The sequence below is a fragment of the Lepisosteus oculatus genome, chromosome 2 (assembly GCF_040954835.1).
Source record: "Lepisosteus oculatus isolate fLepOcu1 chromosome 2, fLepOcu1.hap2, whole genome shotgun sequence".
NCBI lineage: Eukaryota > Metazoa > Chordata > Actinopteri > Semionotiformes > Lepisosteidae > Lepisosteus > Lepisosteus oculatus.
Window position 1 is genome coordinate 29769510 of NC_090697.1, and position 18232 is coordinate 29787741.

The 18232-nt window shown below is 55.3% G+C and overlaps 1 protein-coding gene across 1 annotated transcript; it reads left to right on the forward strand.

Moving 5' to 3' along the window:
• Nucleotides 1–396: 396 nt before the first annotated feature.
• Nucleotides 397–15679, forward strand: wdr43 (WD repeat domain 43). Its single transcript, XM_069199168.1, has 18 exons — nt 397–653; nt 3135–3269; nt 3444–3565; nt 7091–7211; nt 7879–7997; nt 8098–8200; nt 8290–8354; nt 9977–10136; nt 10250–10336; nt 10599–10724; nt 10916–11065; nt 12112–12198; nt 12318–12349; nt 12613–12676; nt 12798–12911; nt 13775–13844; nt 14756–14817; nt 15104–15679. The coding sequence occupies exons 1-18, from the start codon at nt 447–449 to the stop codon at nt 15239–15241; spliced, it is 1962 nt and encodes a 653-aa protein (XP_069055269.1). The 5' UTR covers nt 397–446; the 3' UTR covers nt 15242–15679.
• Nucleotides 15680–18232: the final 2553 nt, after the last annotated feature.

Below are 18232 nucleotides of genomic sequence, written 5' to 3' on the forward strand. Positions count from 1 at the left end.
AATTTTACAATAAATCTAAAAACTAAATCTTGTTATTGAATTTGAATTCAAACCCCCGACCATTTTCAACAGGGTGCATGATATCTTCCAGTACAACAGTATAGTTCAGGAGACCCTGCCCCAGTGCGATGTAGTGATTTAGATATGCGGAGTGAATGCCTCGCCACCATCTCACTCTGTAATCATTAAACACACTGCTTCTTCAGATTCACCGCCCTCCCATAACCCTCAAATTGAACAAGTCCCGCCCCCGGGGATCTTGAAAGCCGTCTCCGCCTATCAGAGCCAGCGACTGCGCTCCTTGGGATTCTGGCCACGCCTTACCTTTTTGACATCAGCCAATGGGAGGACGAGCCTGCTAAGGACCCTGCGCGCATGCTCGATGAGCCATAACACGTGTCCCCTTGGCTCCTGGCTTCCTTCTGAGCAAACGCAGCTCCACAGCAATGGCGGCCGACGGAGGCAGCGCTTCGCTGGTTTTCCCTAGCGCTTTTTCTCCTAAATCGCGCCAGTATCTAGCGGTATGTGCACAGGACGGCCGGCTGAGGATCTGGGACACACAAAGCAACACGCTGCACCAGGAATACGTGCCTTCCGCCCATCTGAGCGCCACCTGTTCCTGCATTTCTTGGGGACCATGCCGGACAGAGAAGGTACGCGCGGGGGGGCGCTTGTTTTCTGTGGAGTTCTCTACGAACAGGGCCTGGTTGTCTTCTGGGGCTATAAAGACGGTTCGGACCGGGTTCGGCCCGGATCCCTTGCCGTGGCGGGGCCGTACTGAGCGCAGTCTGCCGGCGAGGTGGTTGGAATCTCTCGGCTCGTCTTCTGCCTGCCGTCCTGCTGCAGTCGCACATGTTCCCTCACCCCACATGGTCGCGCGGCGTGTGAGGGATGGAGCGCAGCAAGAGCCCCACTTTCACGCTTTCACACGGTCTCTGCGTCCACGCCGGAGCAAAAACACTGGCTTGATCAGTAAAAGAAGATTTTTAGTGAAGGTTGTGAACGGATGTTTGTGAAAGTGGTTTGGCGCACGTCCGTCATTTTACGTGCACGTTAGTTCAGATGTCCAGGGGGTTCTGAAAATGAGGTACCGGTCCCCGGTGGGCCAGAGACTCGAGGTTCACCTGGTTCCGGGGTGTGCGGTAGTGAGAGTGTACCTGGCGGCTTGGGGCGAGCCGGGTCCCTACTGTTTTGTTGTTGGCCTCTTACTACATCTCACTCCTGTTGCGGTTCATGTGAATTATTTTAAAATGTGTCGATCGTCATTATCACTCTCTATAGCCCCCGTTCTTCTGCACTGGGACTGTAGCCCCTGTTGTAACAGGACTGATCTACTGCACTGGGACTGTAGCCCCTGTTGTAACAGGACTGATCTACTGTACTGGGACTGTAGCCCCTGTTGTAACAGGACTGATCTACTGTACTGGGACTGTAGCCCCTGTTGTAACAGGACTGTTCTACTGTACTGGGACTGTAGCCCCTGTTGTAACAGGACTGATCTACTGTACTGGGACTGTAGCCCCTGTTGTAACAGGACTGATCTACTGTACTGGGACTGTAGCCCCTGTTGTAACAGGACTGTTCTACTGCACTGGGAACCCTAAGTTATGGGACTGTAATGTAAAAAGTAAATGAATGCAGTTATAATAGTTATTGATCTATAGGAATTTGGGTCAGCTCTACAGTAGCAGTTCTGCAGTCCCTGGTACGAGCCCTGTCTTGAGGGACGGCTGGAAGAGCTGTGTTAATGTCTTCTGAATTACATCTCTCATATCCTGGTGTATAGTTAGAAATGTAAGCATCAGGTTGAGCCAGTTGGCAATAGGTGAACCAGACTGAGAGTTTTTCCCTTTAATTTGAAGTGCCTTGGGAATTTCCACAAGCTGACAGACCCGGAGTCTCAGCAAACTAAGCAAGCTGCATGTATTAATACATTCCTAATAGGGGTGACTAAATATTGCCCCATCAATACGTCAGCTTACCTGGACCTAATTGGTTAACACAATGCACTTTACTATGATTAAATAACGTCTTGCTAACTCGTCTTCCTACCCGTTGTACATCCCATAATACTTTATCCTACTCTCCCTCATCTTCATAAAAGAAACCTCATGCCAAATCAGGAGATCCCTATGGCAACAGGGGACTCCATCATTGATAATCTTGTCCTCTCTATGAACTCTCTTCCCACAGCTGCACTGTAAGGGGCAGCATGCCCTGTATGTGTTATGTTGTGAACCAGTTTTCTCCAGTGTTTATCTCTATGGCCTGGCAGGGTTACCCATTCCATCCTTCAGGGTCTCTAAGTCTCTCTCGACGACTGACAACGCCTGAGGAATTCAGGCCACTGCAAGATGCACGAGTAACAGGCCGTAATATAGAAAGAGGGAAAAGGCACGCAAAGATGCAGTGATGCATAACCTTAATCAGGGATCAGACTCACGAGTACATTGTTCGTTGTTCAGATCCTTCAGTATGGACACCATCAGTCCGGGGATTCACTAATCGTGAGTCCATCTAGGACACGGCGGTGTCGCTCTCTTCCTCGGTGCTGGTGTGGCGGATCAGAGCCTTCCTCCTGCAGGATGAGTGTTCGGTGTGGTTCTTGACTCCAGGGCCGAGCTGCCCGGGTGATGTTCTGTGTGGGTCTCTGCGCTCGCCTGTGTGGGGCAGTGACAAGCTGGGCCTCAGCCTCCCTGGGGTCCTCACAGAGGCGTCTGTCCAGCTGCCTGCCGCTCAGTGTGGGGGGAAGGTCTGGACAGGCCCTCGCCGGATCGTGCCTCTGTCGCGTCCTCCTGACTTGTTTGAGAGACTCCCTGCTCTTTGTCATCTTGAGCTGTGGATTGAAATGGATTTCAGTGTCTGGCCGAGCTCACAGAGACTGATACATCTGTAGTCACTTTAAAGCACTTTAATGACGCAGGTGGTGATTGTTACCCTAATTTATTGACCTATCATGCTCTGCTTTTGCACCTGTCCTGGGCCCTCTGTCACGCTCTGCTCTTTCCTGGGTTTGAATGGGCCCTCTGTCTCACTCTGCTCTGTCCTGGGTTCGATTGGGCCCTCTGTCACACTCTGCTCTGCTCTGTCCTGGGTTCGATTGGGCCCGCTGTCACGCTCTGCTCTGTCCGCAGGAAGGGCCTCAGAGGAAGAAGCGGCGCTCGGAGGCGGGGCCAGCGGTCGAGAAGGCTGACTTCCTGGCGCTGGGCACCGTGGCGGGCAGCGTGCTCATCTACAGCACTGCAAAGGGCACTCTTCACAGCACACTGGTGAGACTGGGCACACTGGAGGCACTGGACATCAGGGGAGGGGGAATCTGACCATGGGGCACCTGTGGAGGAGGGGAGAGCACCAGGGCGGGAGCAGAGGCTTGTTTGCTCACAGCCCTGGCGTACTGGGTGTGGACGTGTCGGGTTAACGCAGCCTCCTCTCCCCACATGCAGGAGGGCGCCCACAGCGACCGTGTGAACAGCGTGAGGTGGCACCCAGATGGCAGCACCCTGTACAGCAGCTCCAACGATTCTCACATCGCAGAGTGGGACCTGCAGACTGGCAGGACACGGTGGTCAGTACTTTCTGTCTGTCTGTCTGAGTGGCAGGACACGGTGGTCACTATTGTCTGTCTGTCTGAGTGGCAGAACAGGGTGGTCACTATTGTCTGTCTGTCTGAGTGGCAGAACAGGGTGGTCACTATTGTCTGTCTGTCTGTCTGAGTGGCAGAACAGGGTGGTCACTATTGTCTGTCTGTCTGTCTGTCTGAGTGGCAGAACAGGGTGGTCACTATTGTCTGTCTGTCTGAGTGGCAGAACAGGGTGGTCACTATTGTCTGTCTGTCTGAGTGGCAGGACACGGTGGTCAGTACTGTCTGTCTGCGCCCTGGCTGTCTGTCTGAGTGGGAGGACAGGGTGGTCAGTACTGTCTGTCTGCGCCCTGTCTGTCTGTCTGAGTGGCAGGACACGGTGGTCAGTACTGTCTGTCTGCGCCCTGGCTGTCTGTCTGAGTGGCAGGACAGGGTGGTCAGTACTGTCTGTCTGAGTGGCAGGACAGGGTGGTCAGTACTGTCTGTCTGCGCCCTGTCTGTCTGTCTGAGTGGCAGGACACGGTGGTCAGTACTGTCTATCTGCGCCCTGTCTGTCTGAGTGACAGGACACAGTGGTCAGTACTGTCTGTCTGCGCCCTGTCTGTCTGAGTGGCAGGACACGGTGGTCAGTACTGTCTGTCTGCGCCCTGTCTGTCTGAGTGGCAGGACACAGTGGTCAGTACTGTCTGTCTGCGCCCTGTCTGTCTGTCTGAGTGGCAGGACAGGGTGGTCAGTACTGTCTGTCTGTCTGAGTGGGAGGACACGGTGGTCAGCACTGTCTGTCTGCGCCCTGTCTGTCTGAGTGGGAGGACACGGTGGTCGGTTCTGTCTGTCTGCGCCCTGTCTGTCTGTCTGAATGGGAGGACAGGGTGGTCAGTACTGTCTGTCTGTCTGAGTGGGAGGACACGGTGGTCAGTACTGTCTGTCTGCACCCTGTCTGTCTGAGTGACAGGACACGGTGGTCAGTACTGTCTGTCTGCACCCTGTCTGTCTGAGTGGCAGGACACGGTGGTCAGTACTGTCTGTCTGCGCCCTGTCTGTCTGTCTGAGTGGCAGGACACGGTGGTCAGTACTGTCTGTCTGCGCCCTGTCTGTCTGACTGGCAGGACACGGTGGTCAGTACTGTCTGTCTGCGCCCTGTCTGTCTGTCTGTCTGAGTGGCAGGACACGGTGGTCAGTACTGTCTGTCTGCGCCCTGGCTGTCTGTCTGAGTGGCAGGACAGGGTGCTCAGTACTGTCTGTCTGAGTGGCAGGACAGGGTGGTCAGTACTGTCTGTCTGAGTGGCAGGACAGGGTGGTCAGTACTGTCTGTCTGCGCCCTGTCTGTCTGTCTGACTGGCAGGACACGGTGGTCAGTACTGTCTGTCTGCGCCCTGTCTGTCTGAGTGACAGGACACAGTGGTCAGTACTGTCTGTCTGCACCCTGTCTGTCTGAGTGGCAGGACAGGGTGGTCAGTACTGTCTGTCTGTCTGTCTGAGTGGGAGGACACGGTGGTCGGTTCTGTCTGTCTGCGCCCTGTCTGTCTGTCTGAATGGGAGGACAGGGTGGTCAGTACTGTCTGTCTGTCTGAGTGGGAGGACACGGTGGTCAGTACTGTCTGTCTGCACCCTGTCTGTCTGAGTGGCAGGACACGGTGGTCAGTACTGTCTGTCTGCGCCCTGTCTGTCTGTCTGAGTGGCAGGACACGGTGGTCAGTACTGTCTGTCTGCGCCCTGTCTGTCTGTCTGAGTGGCAGGACACGGTGGTCAGTACTGTCTGTCTGCGCCCTGTCTGTCTGTCTGAGTGGCAGGACACGGTGGTCAGTACTGTCTGTCTGCGCCCTGTCTGTCTGTCTGAGTGGCAGGACACGGTGGTCAGTACTGTCTGTCTGCGCCCTGTCTGTCTGAGTGGCAGGACACGGTGGTCAGTACTGTCTGTCTGCGCCCTGGCTGTCTGTCTGAGTGGCAGGACAGGGTGGTCAGTACTGTCTGTCTGCGCCCTGTCTGTCTGTCTGTCTGAGTGGCAGGACACAGTGGTCAGTACTGTCTGTCTGCACCCTGTCTGTCTGAGTAGCAGGACACGGTGGTCAGTACTGTCTGTCTGCGCCCTGTCTGTCTGTCTGAGTGGCAGGACACGGTGGTCAGTACTGTCTGTCTGCGCCCTGGCTGTCTGTCTGAGTGGCAGGACAGGGTGGTCAGTACTGTCTGTCTGCGCCCTGGCTGTCTGTCTGTCTGAGTGGCAGGACAGGGTGGTCAGTACTGTCTGTCTGCGCCCTGTCTGTCTGAGTGGCAGGACACGGTGGTCAGTACTGTCTGTCTGCGCCCTGTCTGTCTGAGTGGCAGGACACGGTGGTCAGTACTGTCTGTCTGCGCCCTGTCTGTCTGTCTGAGTGGCAGGACACGGTGGTCAGTACTGTCTGTCTGCGCCCTGTCTGTATGTCTGAGTGGCAGGACACGGTGGTCAGTACTGTCTGTCTGCGCCCTGGCTGTCTGTCTGAGTGGCAGGACACGGTGGTCAGTACTGTCTGTCTGCGCCCTGTCTGTCTGTCTGAGTGGCAGGACACAGTGGTCAGTACTGTCTGTCTGCGCCCTGTCTGTCTGAGTGGCAGGACACGGTGGTCAGTACTGTCTGTCTGCGCCCTGGCTGTCTGTCTGAGTGGCAGGACATGGTGGTCAGTACTGTCTGTCTGCGCCCTGGCTGTCTGTCTGAGTGGGAGGACAGGGTGGTCAGTACTGTCTGTCTGCGCCCTGGCTGTCTGTCTGAGTGGCAGGACACGGTGGTCAGTACTGTCTGTCTGCGCCCTGGCTGTCTGTCTGAGTGGCAGGACACGGTGGTCAGTACTGTCTGTCTGCGCCCTGTCTGTCTGTCTGAGTGGCAGGACACAGTGGTCAGTACTGTCTGTCTGCGCCCTGTCTGTCTGAGTGGCAGGACACGGTGGTCAGTACTGTCTGTCTGCGCCCTGGCTGTCTGTCTGAGTGGCAGGACATGGTGGTCAGTACTGTCTGTCTGCGCCCTGGCTGTCTGTCTGAGTGGGAGGACAGGGTGGTCAGTACTGTCTGTCTGCGCCCTGGCTGTCTGTCTGAGTGGCAGGACAGGGTGGTCAGTACTGTCTGTCTGCGCCCTGGCTGTCTGTCTGAGTGGCAGGACAGGGTGGTCAGTACTGTCTGTCTGAGTGGCAGGACACGGTGGTCAGTACTGTCTGTCTGCACCCTGTCTGTCTGAGTGGCAGGACACGGTGGTCAGTACTGTCTGTCTGCGCCCTGTCTGTCTGAGTGGGAGGACACGGTGGTCAGTACTGTCTGTCTGCGCCCTGTCTGTCTGTCTGAGTGGCAGGACACAGGGCGCAGACAGACAGACAGTACTGGCCACCGTCTGTCTGAGTGGCAGGACACAGTGGTCAGTACTGTCTGTCTGCGCCCTGTCTGTCTGTCTGAGTGGCAGGACACAGTGGTCAGTACTGTCTGTCTGCGTCCTGTCTGTCTGAGTGACCGGACACAGTGGCCCTCTCTCACTGCCCGCTTGTCTTTCAGCAAGTGGAAGGCGGACCGTGGTGCAGTGACCAGTCTCTGTATCAGCCCGGACGGCCGACTGCTGGTGTCAGCAGGACAGACCATCAAGATGTGGGACCTGGAGACCAAGGAGGTGTACCGGGTGAGTGACCACTCTCCTCCAGGGGCCAGCTGACCTTGAGTTCTCAAGGTGCTCTTTGGGCATCAGGAAGTACTTGAAAGACGCAGTTTTCGAAGGAGACGCTTGAGTATGTGATGAGTGGGTTTGTGTAACATTCTGTAAAATATTTCTGGGAATTTTAACTGGAACCTGTTGGTAACGATGATGAAACTGCTTCACCAGCTACATGAAAGGAGATCTTTAGGGAGAACAGAGGTACAGAGAGAGGAGAGGAGTTTAGTCAGGACACCCCTCCTCTTACAAACGGAGGTCTACCCCTGGGGCCTCTGATCGCCAAGGAGTCAGGAGCTCAGTGTGACGTCTCATTAGGAAGGACAGCATCCCTGGTCATCTCACTGGGCCAGAAGGAAGAGCTACTGGTCCACCACACCACTCTCGGCAGCGGCCTGGTTCTCCCAGGAGGTGCCCTGCCCCAGTACTGACCCGGCCAGCCCTGCTGAGCTGAGATCCGCGCAGCTCGGGCACAGGCTGGGAGAGTGGTCGCTGCTCACTGCTCAGGTTCGCCTGTGTTTTATGACGCAGTGGCTTCAGTAGAAGCCGGGTCTGGTCTGGTCTGGTGGGGTAGGGGGGGCAGGGGGGCGGGATCGCCCCGATCTGACTCGAGCTGCCGGTCCTCTCCCCCTGCCAGCGGTTCACGGGACACTCCACGGCCGTGACGACCCTGGGCTTCGCCACCACTCGCCCCCCTGACAGCGACGGCCTGTACTTCGTGTCCGGAGCGGCGCACGACCGGCTGCTCAGCGTGTGGTAAGAGCTGTCCCAGCAGGCCCTGCGCGGCGCGGCCCGGCGCCCGGCGCCCGGCGCCCAGGCCCGCCTGACCGGCCTGTCCTCCCTCTGCCCCTCCCAGGCAGGTGCGGGCGGACGGGAAGGACAAGAACGCCGTGGTGTCCTTCACCCTCACCGACGAGCCGCTGCACGTCGACCTGGTGCCTTCCGACAGCAAGGACGAGGTCAGCGTGCCCTCCTCCGCCCCCGACTCTCCCGGGCCGCGTCCCCGACGTGCGTCCCCCGACTCTCTCCTGACTCTTTGTCCCCGCAGGCGGTCAGGCTGGCTGTGGTGTGTAAGGACGGACAGCTGCACCTCTTCGAGCACGTTCTCAACGGGTGAGTGACACTGTAACTCCGTCCCTCCCTGTCTTATTCAAGCAATTAGCAAAAACATTCACAACAGAATATTAGAGAGGCTCTCTTTCTCAGGCTGGGACCTAATGATTATTATTATTATTATTATTATTATTATTATTATTATTATTATTATTATTATTATTGAGAGACAGGCTCACTGTTCCTCAGGCTGGGACAGGAGATCACACACTGTATTATTATTGAGAGACAGGCTCACTGTTCCTCAGGCTGGGACAGGAGATCACACACTGTATTATTATTATTGAGAGACAGGCTCACTGTTCCTCAGGCTGGGACAGGAGATCACACACTGTATTATTATTATGGAGAGACAGGCTCACTGTTCCTCAGGCTGGGAGATCAGGAGATCACACACTGTATTATTATTATGGAGAGACAGGCTCACTGTTCCTCAGGCTGGGAGATCAGGAGATCACACACTGTATTATTATGGAGAGACAGGCTCACTGTTCCTCAGGCTGGGGCAGGAGATCAAACACTGTATTATTATTATGGAGAGACAGGCTCACTGTCTGTTCCTCAGGCTGGGACAGGAGATCACACACTGTATTATTATTATTGAGAGACAGGCTCACTGTCTGTTCCTCAGGCTGGGACAGGAGATCACACACTGTATTATTGTTATTGAGAGACAGGCTCACTGTCTGTTCCTCAGGCTGGGACAGGAGATCACACACTGTATTATTATTATGGAGAGACAGGCTCACTGTTCCTCAGGCTGGGAGATCAGGAGATCACACACTGTATTATTATGGAGAGACAGGCTCACTGTTCCTCAGGCTGGGGCAGGAGATCAAACACTGTATTATTATTATGGAGAGACAGGCTCACTGTCTGTTCCTCAGGCTGGGACAGGAGATCACACACTGTATTATTATTATTGAGAGACAGGCTCACTGTCTGTTCCTCAGGCTGGGACAGGAGATCACACACTGTATTATTATTATGGAGAGACAGGCTCACTGTCTGTTCCTCAGGCTGGGACAGGAGATCACACACTGTATTATTATTATTGAGAGACAGGCTCACTGTCTGTTCCTCAGGCTGGGACAGGAGATCACACACTGTATTATTACTATTGAGAGACAGGCTCACTGTCTGTTCCTCAGGCTGGGGCAGGAGATCACACACTGGATTATAATTATTGAGAGACAGGCTCACTGTTCCTCAGGTTGGGACAGGAGATCACACACTGTATTATTATTATTATTGAGAGACAGGCTCACTGTTCCTCAGGCTGGGGCAGGAGACCACACACTATTATTATTATTTATTATTATTTATTATTATTATTATTGAGAGACAGGCTCACTGTCTGTTCCTCACTGATCACACACTGTATTATTTGTAAATTTGGGGAAGAATGTCTAATTCCAGAGTATTCCTCACAGTGCAGTAGGAAGTGCACCTCTGTCTCTATTTCTCCCTGCTGGCAGTGGGAGCACAGCCTGTCCTCTCTGGGCAGCCAGGTCTGCCTGTGTGCCGTTTCCATGGCCAGTCACTGGTGTTCTTCTGGCCAGGTACTGGGTGTGTTTTGTGTGTAGTGAGTCTCTCCCTGTCTGACTGTCTCTCTCCCTCAGGGCCTGTAAGAAGCCGCTGTCCCCCACCTGCTCGCTCCAGGTGTCCTCAGCAGGCGACTCTCCGGCGCCGGTCCCGGTTCTGGCTGCTGCTCTGGGCTCGGAGCAGCAGGGGCTGCTGCTGGCATACGGCAACCACCTGCAGCCCGTCGTCGAGCGCGCGGTGAGGGCGGCGGGGGCGCCGTGGGGCTGAGCCCGCACCAGGGTCGGGGTCGCGGTGTGGTGTGCAGCTGGGGGTGCCTGTACAGTAACTCTGTCCTTGACCTCTCGCCGCAGAAGGTGAACACGGCCGAGAGACACGTCTGTCTGGTCAGGGACGTCCGCGCCGCTCTGAAGCTCACTGTGGACACGGCCGTCACCAAGGTAACCACCGGGGGTGGGGTGGGGACCTGCTGGGCCAGCTCGGGCTCTTGTAGAGAACATTACAGTTTGAAATCGGGGTTCTTGTCAGATAGGAAGTGCTCTTTTGCCTGTGGCCGGGCTGCATGCCTGGCTGACAGTCATACTGATCTGAAGTGCAGTTTCCTGTTGAAAGGAGGAGCCAAAAGGCACAGGAATGGACAGAAAACCTAACCAAAAGTCATATTTTGTGCTACCCTTTTCTCCTCTTGTGCTTCCTCCGCAGGTGAAAACCCCCACCATCAAATCAGATGCCAAAGTCCTCGTTCCAGGGTTTCCTGGGCACCGAGCTCCTGTTAAATCCGTCCCCTCGGAAACGGAGAAGAGGAAACCTGGTTCCACTCTGGCCGAGGTGCGATGATAGCTGAGTACCGAGAGCACCAGTGGGCAGTAGGGGGTGGGGCCGGCGGGCGGTAGGGAGTGGGGCCGGTGTGGGTGGTAGGGAGTGGGGTGGGGTCAGCGTGTGTTAAGCTGTGTGTTGCTCATCTGCTCGGGATGTGTTCCGCTCTCAGTCTCCTGTGTTCCCTGTCTCTCCCGCGGTAGAAGTCCATTGAGGAGCGGCTGGGAGAGATGGACCTGTCCCTGGCCCCCGGAGGCAAGGGGGTCCCTGGGGGAGCCCCCTCCCTGCAGACCGACAGCTGCGCCGTTCTGCTGGTCCAGGGCCTGGAGAGCAAAGACCCAGACATCCTGAACGTGAGTCCCACCCCCCTCTGCTGGTGGGCGGCAGTGTGTCAGTTCACCTGGGTGCAGACTGCACCTCATTACGCCTCAGTGTCAGGTCACCTGGGTGCGGACTGCGCCTCAGTGTCAGGTCACCTGGGTGCGGACTGCGCCTCAGTGTCAGGTCACCTGGGTGCGGACTGCGCCTCAGTGTCAGGTCACCTGGGTGCAGACTGCACCTCATTACGCCTCAGTGTCAGGTCACCTGGGTGCGGACTGCACCTCATTACGCCTCAGTGTCAGGTCACCTGGGTGCGGACTGCACCTCATTACGCCTCAGTGTCAGGTCACCTGGGTGCGGACTGCGCCTCAGTGTCAGGTCACCTGGGTGCGGACTGCGCCTCAGTGTCAGGTCACCTGGGTGCGGACTGCGCCTCAGTGTCAGGTCACCTGGGTGCGGACTGCGCCTCAGTGTCAGGTCACCTGGGTGCGGACTGCGCCTCAGTGTCAGGTCACCTGGGTGCGGACTGCGCCTCAGTGTCAGGTCACCTGGGTGCGGACTGCGCCTCATTACGCCTCAGTGTCAGGTCACCTGGGTGCGGACTGCGCCTCATTACGCCTCAGTGTCAGGTCACCTGGGTGCGGACTGCACCTCATTACGCCTCAGTGTCAGGTCACCTGGGTGCAGACTGCGCCTCATTACGCCTCAGTGTCAGGTCACCTGGGTGCGGACTGCGCCTCATTACGCCTCAGTGTCAGGTCACCTGGGTGCGGACTGCACCTCATTACGCCTCAGTGTCAGGTCACCTGGGTGCGGACTGCACCGCTGCTCAGGGATCAGGGTGGGCATGTAGCTGTTGTTCTCAGCACAATTGTAAATTGAAGACATTTGTTTACTATTCAGTGAGAAGAGAATATGATTGAAGCGCTCATGGAGAGGTGTTAGGCTGTCCTAAGGGATTTCCTGTTACGAAGGACGCGGTGCTGTGTTAAAAACCCACCGGTGCCCTGTCTCTAGATGTTGCAGCACCTGCGGGTGAGTGTGCTCAGGGCTGACCTCTTGTCCCTCTGATCTGCAGAAAGTCTTCCAGACCAAGAAGGAGCCGTTGATAAAGACGACTGTTGCCAGGTTACCGATCCCTGCCGTCCTCCCCTTGGTGGAAGAGGTGAGTGCTCACCGGTGGGGCGGAGTCCCTGCACAGAGCTGGGGAGTCTGTCTGGCGGGTTGAATTGAACGTCTGGTTCTTGTCTTGCCTCTCACTGCCAATCCTCACCTGTCTTTCAGCTGACACACAGGATGCAGGGCCACCCAAACAGGTGAGTGAGTCTCAACACTGCTGTTCGTTCCCCTGTGTGCGCTCACAGTCTCCTCCTCCAGTGCTGTGTGTGTGTGCGCGCTGAGCTCAGAGGCTCCTCCTCCAGCACCGTGTGTGTGTGTGTGTGTGTGTGTGTGTGTGTGCTGAGCTCACAGGCTCCTCCTCCAGTGCCGTGTGTGTTTGTGCGCTGAGCTCACAGTCTCTTCCTCCAGTGCCGCGTGGGTGCGTGCGTGCTGTGCTAACCAGTCTCCCTCTCCCCCACAGTGCCTTGCTGATGGTTCGCTGGCTGAAGGCTGTCCTCACACAGCACGTCTCCTACTTGTCCACGGTGAGTCTGGGCTGAGTGGGGACGAGGGGGCAATGGGGGAGAGGGGCTGTAAGAGGGCTGTCTCCCCTGCCGCCTGTGAGACTGGCTCTGGTCTGACTCTGCTGTTTCTGGGCTTCTGCAGCAACCGGACCTGGTGTCTCATCTGGGTGTGCTGTACCACATGATTGAAAGCAGAATCAAGACGTTCCAGAAGCTGACCAGACTGCACGGCAAGTTGTACCTGCTGGTCACACAGGTAATCTCAGCCTCTCACTGCCACCCTGTCCCTCAGACTTGACTGATCTCTGCAACACGCAGATCCCAGGAGGACGCTGTCCAGGCTGTGGTCAGGGCTTGGTCTTGCTGGAAGACCAGACGGGTCCCTGCAGTGAAAGGACTGGTGCTCAGGGCGCTTCACCTCCTTGGTCCAGCCCAGGGGAATCTCCAAGCGCCCTGAGCTGTGTTCCAAATCCGTAGAGAAGGCGTCCACCCAGGGGGATAAGTCGGAGCTGGGAGGACAGTGACACGGCATGCGAGGGAAAAACTAAGGTTGCTGCTGGGAGAGGTGTTAGTGGGGCCAGCAGGGGGAGCTCACCCTGTGGTCCATGTGGGTCCTAATGCCCCAGTATAGTGACGGGGACACTATACTGTAAACAGGCGCCGTCCTTCAGATGAGACGTAAAACCGAGGTCCTGACTCTCTGTGGTCATTAAAAATCCCAGGGCGCTTCTCGAAAAGAGTAGGGGTGTAACCCCGGTGTCCTGGCCAAAATTCCCATTGGCCCTTACCAATCATGGCCTCCTAATAATCCCCCCCTATGAACTGGCTTCATTATTCTGTTCTCCTCCCCACTGAGAGCTGGTGTGTGGGGAGAGTACTGGCGCACTATGGCTGCCGTCGCATCATCCAGGTGGGGCTGCACACTGCTGGTGGTGGAGGGGAGTCCCCATTACCTGTAAAGCGCTTTGAGTGGAGTGTCCAGAAAAGTGCTATATAAGTGTAAGCAATTATTATTATTAAGGGTTGCGAGAGGAAGCGTTTCTGACTGGAGCTCTTTACCCAGGGACTCGGGCCTGCCAGCGCTGTCCTGATCCTCTCCTCTTTCCTCCCCTCCCTCAGGTCGCGGCCGTGGAGCAGTCCTGCGCCATCACTGAGCTGGACAGGACCGCTAAACTGGTCTACGAGGAAGGTGAGAGGGCTGTTTGGCCACGTGCACACATGAACCCCCCCCCCGCTGCCTATCTCTGCCTCTCCCCAAACACACGCACACGCACACGCACACACACACACAGGTCACCTGTCGGTTAAATTCAAGATGCTTTATTGGCATGACCAGTGAGCAGATTCAGTGTTGCCAAAGTAAAATAAAACAAATCTACAGACATTTACAATACATACACAATAAGATATTTACATCTAAACATATGGAGCATTATTGGGTGACAGGCTCACTGTTCCTCAAGCTGTGACAGGAGATCACATACTGGGCTGCCAGTTCAGATGAGTTCCCTCCTCCCTCTCCCAGTAGGACTGGGACCCGTTGTGATTCTGGCAGGTGTGGGAACTCTGGGATTAGATTTCTGAGTTTTGGGAAGAATGTTTCTCTAATCCCAGAGTATCTGTCACAGTGCAGTAGGAAGTGCACCTCTGTCTCTATTTCTCCCCGCTGGCAGTGGGAGCACAGCCTGTCCTCTCTGGACAGCCAGGTCTGCCTGTGTCGCCCAGTTTCTATGGCCAGGCTGTGGTCACTGAGCCTGTACTTCATCAGGGTCTGTTTCTTTTTGCTGTTTCTTATCTTGGTCAAATATTTGGCTAGTGTGTATTGTCTGTTTAGGGTTCTGTAGCATTCCAGTTTATGTTGTTTGTGTGTGAGAGCCTGTTTCTGTCTCACACACACACACACACACACACACGAACACACGAACACACGAACACGAACGAACAGTCGATTGATCCCTCCTTCAGTGGGGCGGGGCATGTCTGGGGCTCCCCGCACCCCCACAGTCCACAGTGGGGTGGATTTTGGTGTGGGCCCCGGTGTTGGTGCGGTGCAGGTGAAAGGGCTCTGTGATGGACACTGCCTCTCTGCTCTTCCTGCAGACTCCTCTGATGAGGGAGAGGAAGGCTCTGGGGATGACGGGCTGGCTGATGAAGATTCAGAGGTGAGTCACATGATGGGTGTGATGGGGGCAGGGTGCTGCTCAGGTGAAAGAAAATGACATTCCTGCTTCCTAAACACAAGGAAACAAAGGTAACGAGGTCAGGAGGCACTTCTTTACACACAGAGTGGTGGGAGTGTGGAACAATATCCTTAGCTATGCTTTTGAAGCCGATAGCCTGACTTCAAGACACAGTTGGATCCGTTAACTACTAACTACCAAGCAGGCTGGGCTGAATGGCTCTTGATCTTATGGAATTAATATCTTGTTCTGTTTCCCTGCCCTGCAGAACTGGGAGGAGGACGAGCAGGAGATGGAGGAGACGTCAGATAAAGGCAGCGAGGAAGAGGAGGAAGAGATGAATGTGGAAATGAAGCTCAATGGCGACTCGGACTTGGAGCCAGAGAACGAGAGTGAGGAGGAGTGAAGACCGAGCGACACAAATATAAGGACGCAAAGAAAGGAGAATTTATATATTTTTTTCATTTCTTTGGATTTTATTTTAAAAAGTTCAGTTTTATACAGGTAAAAACAGAGCAGCATCTTGGGTCAATCCATACTGTCGGTCGGGTGTTGTACCCCATGGTGGCCTTTAGGGCGGTGCCACTGTGCTGCAGAGACATCCTGAGGACTGGCAGAAGCCCGCAGTGTCTGTAGGGTGGCCTGAGCAGGTGGGGGTGGACTGACCCCGGTGTTTGTACAGACTGATACCCCCCGCCTGTCAGTGCAGGAGAATCTCAGGCCTGCAGCGCCCCCGGTGGCAGGGCTGTGGGACCCAGCCGGTGATCCTGCGGTGTGCGTGCTCTGTGTAAATCTGTCCTCCAGCAGGGGCGCGGCTGCAACATTAAATCATTTCTTTAACCCAGCCCTCCCCCTGTGTCCTGTCCTTCCTGGTGTTCCTCCCTGCTCCCTCCCAGCTGCTGCTGCAGGGTGATCACTCTATTCAGGGCGAGAGTGACCCAGGCCAGCTGCTGCAGGGTGATCACTCTATTCATGGCGAGAGTGACCCAGGCCAGCTGCTGCAGGGTGATCTCTCTCTCTCTCCCCTCATGCCGAGATTGACCCAGGCCAGCTGCTGCTGCAGGGTGATCACTCTCTCTCCCCTCATGCCAAGAGTGACGCAGGCCAGCTGTTGCTGCAGGGTGATCTCTCTCTCTCCTCGTGCCGAGAGTCACCCAGGCCAGCTGTTGCAGGGTGATCTCTCTCCTCACGCCAAGAGTGACCCAGGCCAGCTGCTGCAGGGTGATCTCACTCCTCACGGCGAGAGTGACCCAGGCCCACTGCTGCAGGGTGATCTCACTCCTCACGGCGAGAGTGACCCAGGCCCACTGCTGCAGGGTGATCTCACTCCTCACGGTGAGAGTGACCCAGGCCCACTGCTGCAGGGTGATCTCTCTCCTCACGCCAAGAGTGACCCAGGCCCACTGCTGCAGGGTGATCTCCAGAGTGCCTCAGTTGCTAAGCAGGAAGGCTGTGGGGGCCGAGAGCTCGGGGGCCTCTGGACTCAGTTCCCTGAGGGAGAGTGGGGCTGGAGACCAAAGTTAAAGGGAGGTGGGGGGATGATGGGTGGGGTTGTGCATTTCATACTAACTGTATTTGATGAGACAACTGAGGTAAGCATGTGTGTGTCCCACAATCCCCTCGGTGGGGACAGGACAGGTATGTTTCCCAGTCTGGTCTCACAGGTTCCAGGGGCAGTAGGAAGTGCATCTCTCTCTATTTCTCCCCGCTGGCAGTGGGAGCACTGCCTGTCCTCTATGGCCAGGCCAAGACCAGGGCGATTGGAACTGACTGGAAACCGAGATCAGCTGGCCATTACACGTCTCTTTGCCTCCTTCTAGTGGCCACCGATAGAAGTACAGCTGGAGAAGTAGCACTGTGGACACTGTTCAGTTGAGCCTGTTGCAGAATGTCTGGAGAAGAATGCTCACACACCCACACTGAAGAATAGTGTTTTTCTTGGAGAGGCTGGGAGTGCGCACACACACACTGCAGCCTGCAGCACGACTACCTGCACTCCTTTAAGTAAGGGATTTGGGGGTTTCTAGGGCCTCAGTCAGTGTATTGAAGCTGCAGAACGGTCAACAATATTGGGGATAGGTGGTGAAAAATGCACAATGCAAGTCGGGGAAAGTCATGTTCTATCAATGGGACAATCAGACAATGTTTTGGCAAGAGCTCTCTTACAATACAGTGTAGTCTCAATCACCAAATTAAAAAAATATATATTTCTGCTCTGGAATCGAAAGTTTAGTCAGTCTCAGACAGGACACAAGCATGCAAAGGTACTGAGCACCCGGGGGGGGGACAGCTTCAGGCCCAGCTGTAAAAGGACAAGTGGAAACTAAGAATGAACTGACTCATCCCTCAAACCTCTTTACACAGAGGGTTGTAGGTGTGTGAAACAGGGATCCAGCCACACTGTTGAAGCCCAGGCTGTGGGCTGGTTTAAGAAAGGACTGGAGCAGATCCTTTGGACATGGGGATGGCATCTACTGCCTGCAACCTCCCCCACCCACCTGTAGCCCCTGTGGGAGAGATACAGCAGACCAGGAGGGGAGGGGGAGAAACTACCACAGCAGGTCAATTAAGGGGAAATTCCAGGAGATTGTGTAGAGAGTGGAGTTCATCCAGGACAACCGGTTTAACACTGCTGACAAACAACTCTCATCTGGGGGACATTACCTCCTACAGTACACTGTCCCTGTGCACCCTACTGCAGTCTTGGATTGTCTCTGGATGCTCCCTTACTCAGGCAACAAACTGTCCAGGACACCATTTCTAAGTGAACTAATGGAAGCCTTGAGATGAATGGACAGTCCTTGTTGTATCTGTTTAACCCCTATCTACTCACCCTTCCAGGGTCTGCTTGTTGCAGGTATTACACAAGAGAGTGTGGCGGCCCCAGCTTTCCAGCACTCTCCCCCCTGCTGTTCCCCCTCACTGTCCAGGCCAGGCTGGTTCAACAGACTGCAGCAGTCGAAGCCCCTCCTCCAGAGGGAGCCCTGACCGATGGAGAACAGTTACTCACCCTTCAAGTTTCTCCTCTCCATCTGGCTCTAGGAGACAAGATTCCCTCTCCTTCAAGAGAGCGTACAAATGAGAGGACCCAGTCAACCCCTCTTCTAGTTACTGCAGCAGTTGAAACTGCAGTAATGGTCACTAATGGTCAACTGAGTCCAGGATCTCCACCCACTGTTTCTTGAAAGAAACCAGGATATCAGCTTCAACAGCATAGCTGGGCAGTTTGTTCCACACCCCCACCTCTCTTTGGGTAAAGAAGTGACTCCTGTCATTCTTTCCTGTAGTTCCCCCTTGTGGTCTCTGGGCACTATACATGTTTCTAACCTCCACAACACACCCACTTATACTTTGGCAGACCGTGTATCTGCCCACTACCGCAGGAAGACACTCCTGG

What these genes read in the sequence shown, in the direction of transcription:
- wdr43 (XM_069199168.1), top strand. Translation starts at nt 447, where the DNA reads ATGGCGGCCGACGGAGGCAGCGCTTCGCTGGTTTTCCCTAGCGCTTTT. An exon ending in GCACTCTTCACAGCACACTG is followed by an intron (nt 3,270 to 3,443) that starts GTGAGACTGGGC and finishes CCCCACATGCAG; the next exon opens with GAGGGCGCCCACAGCGACCG. An exon ending in AAGACCCAGACATCCTGAAC is followed by an intron (nt 11,066 to 12,111) that starts GTGAGTCCCACC and finishes TCTGATCTGCAG; the next exon opens with AAAGTCTTCCAGACCAAGAA.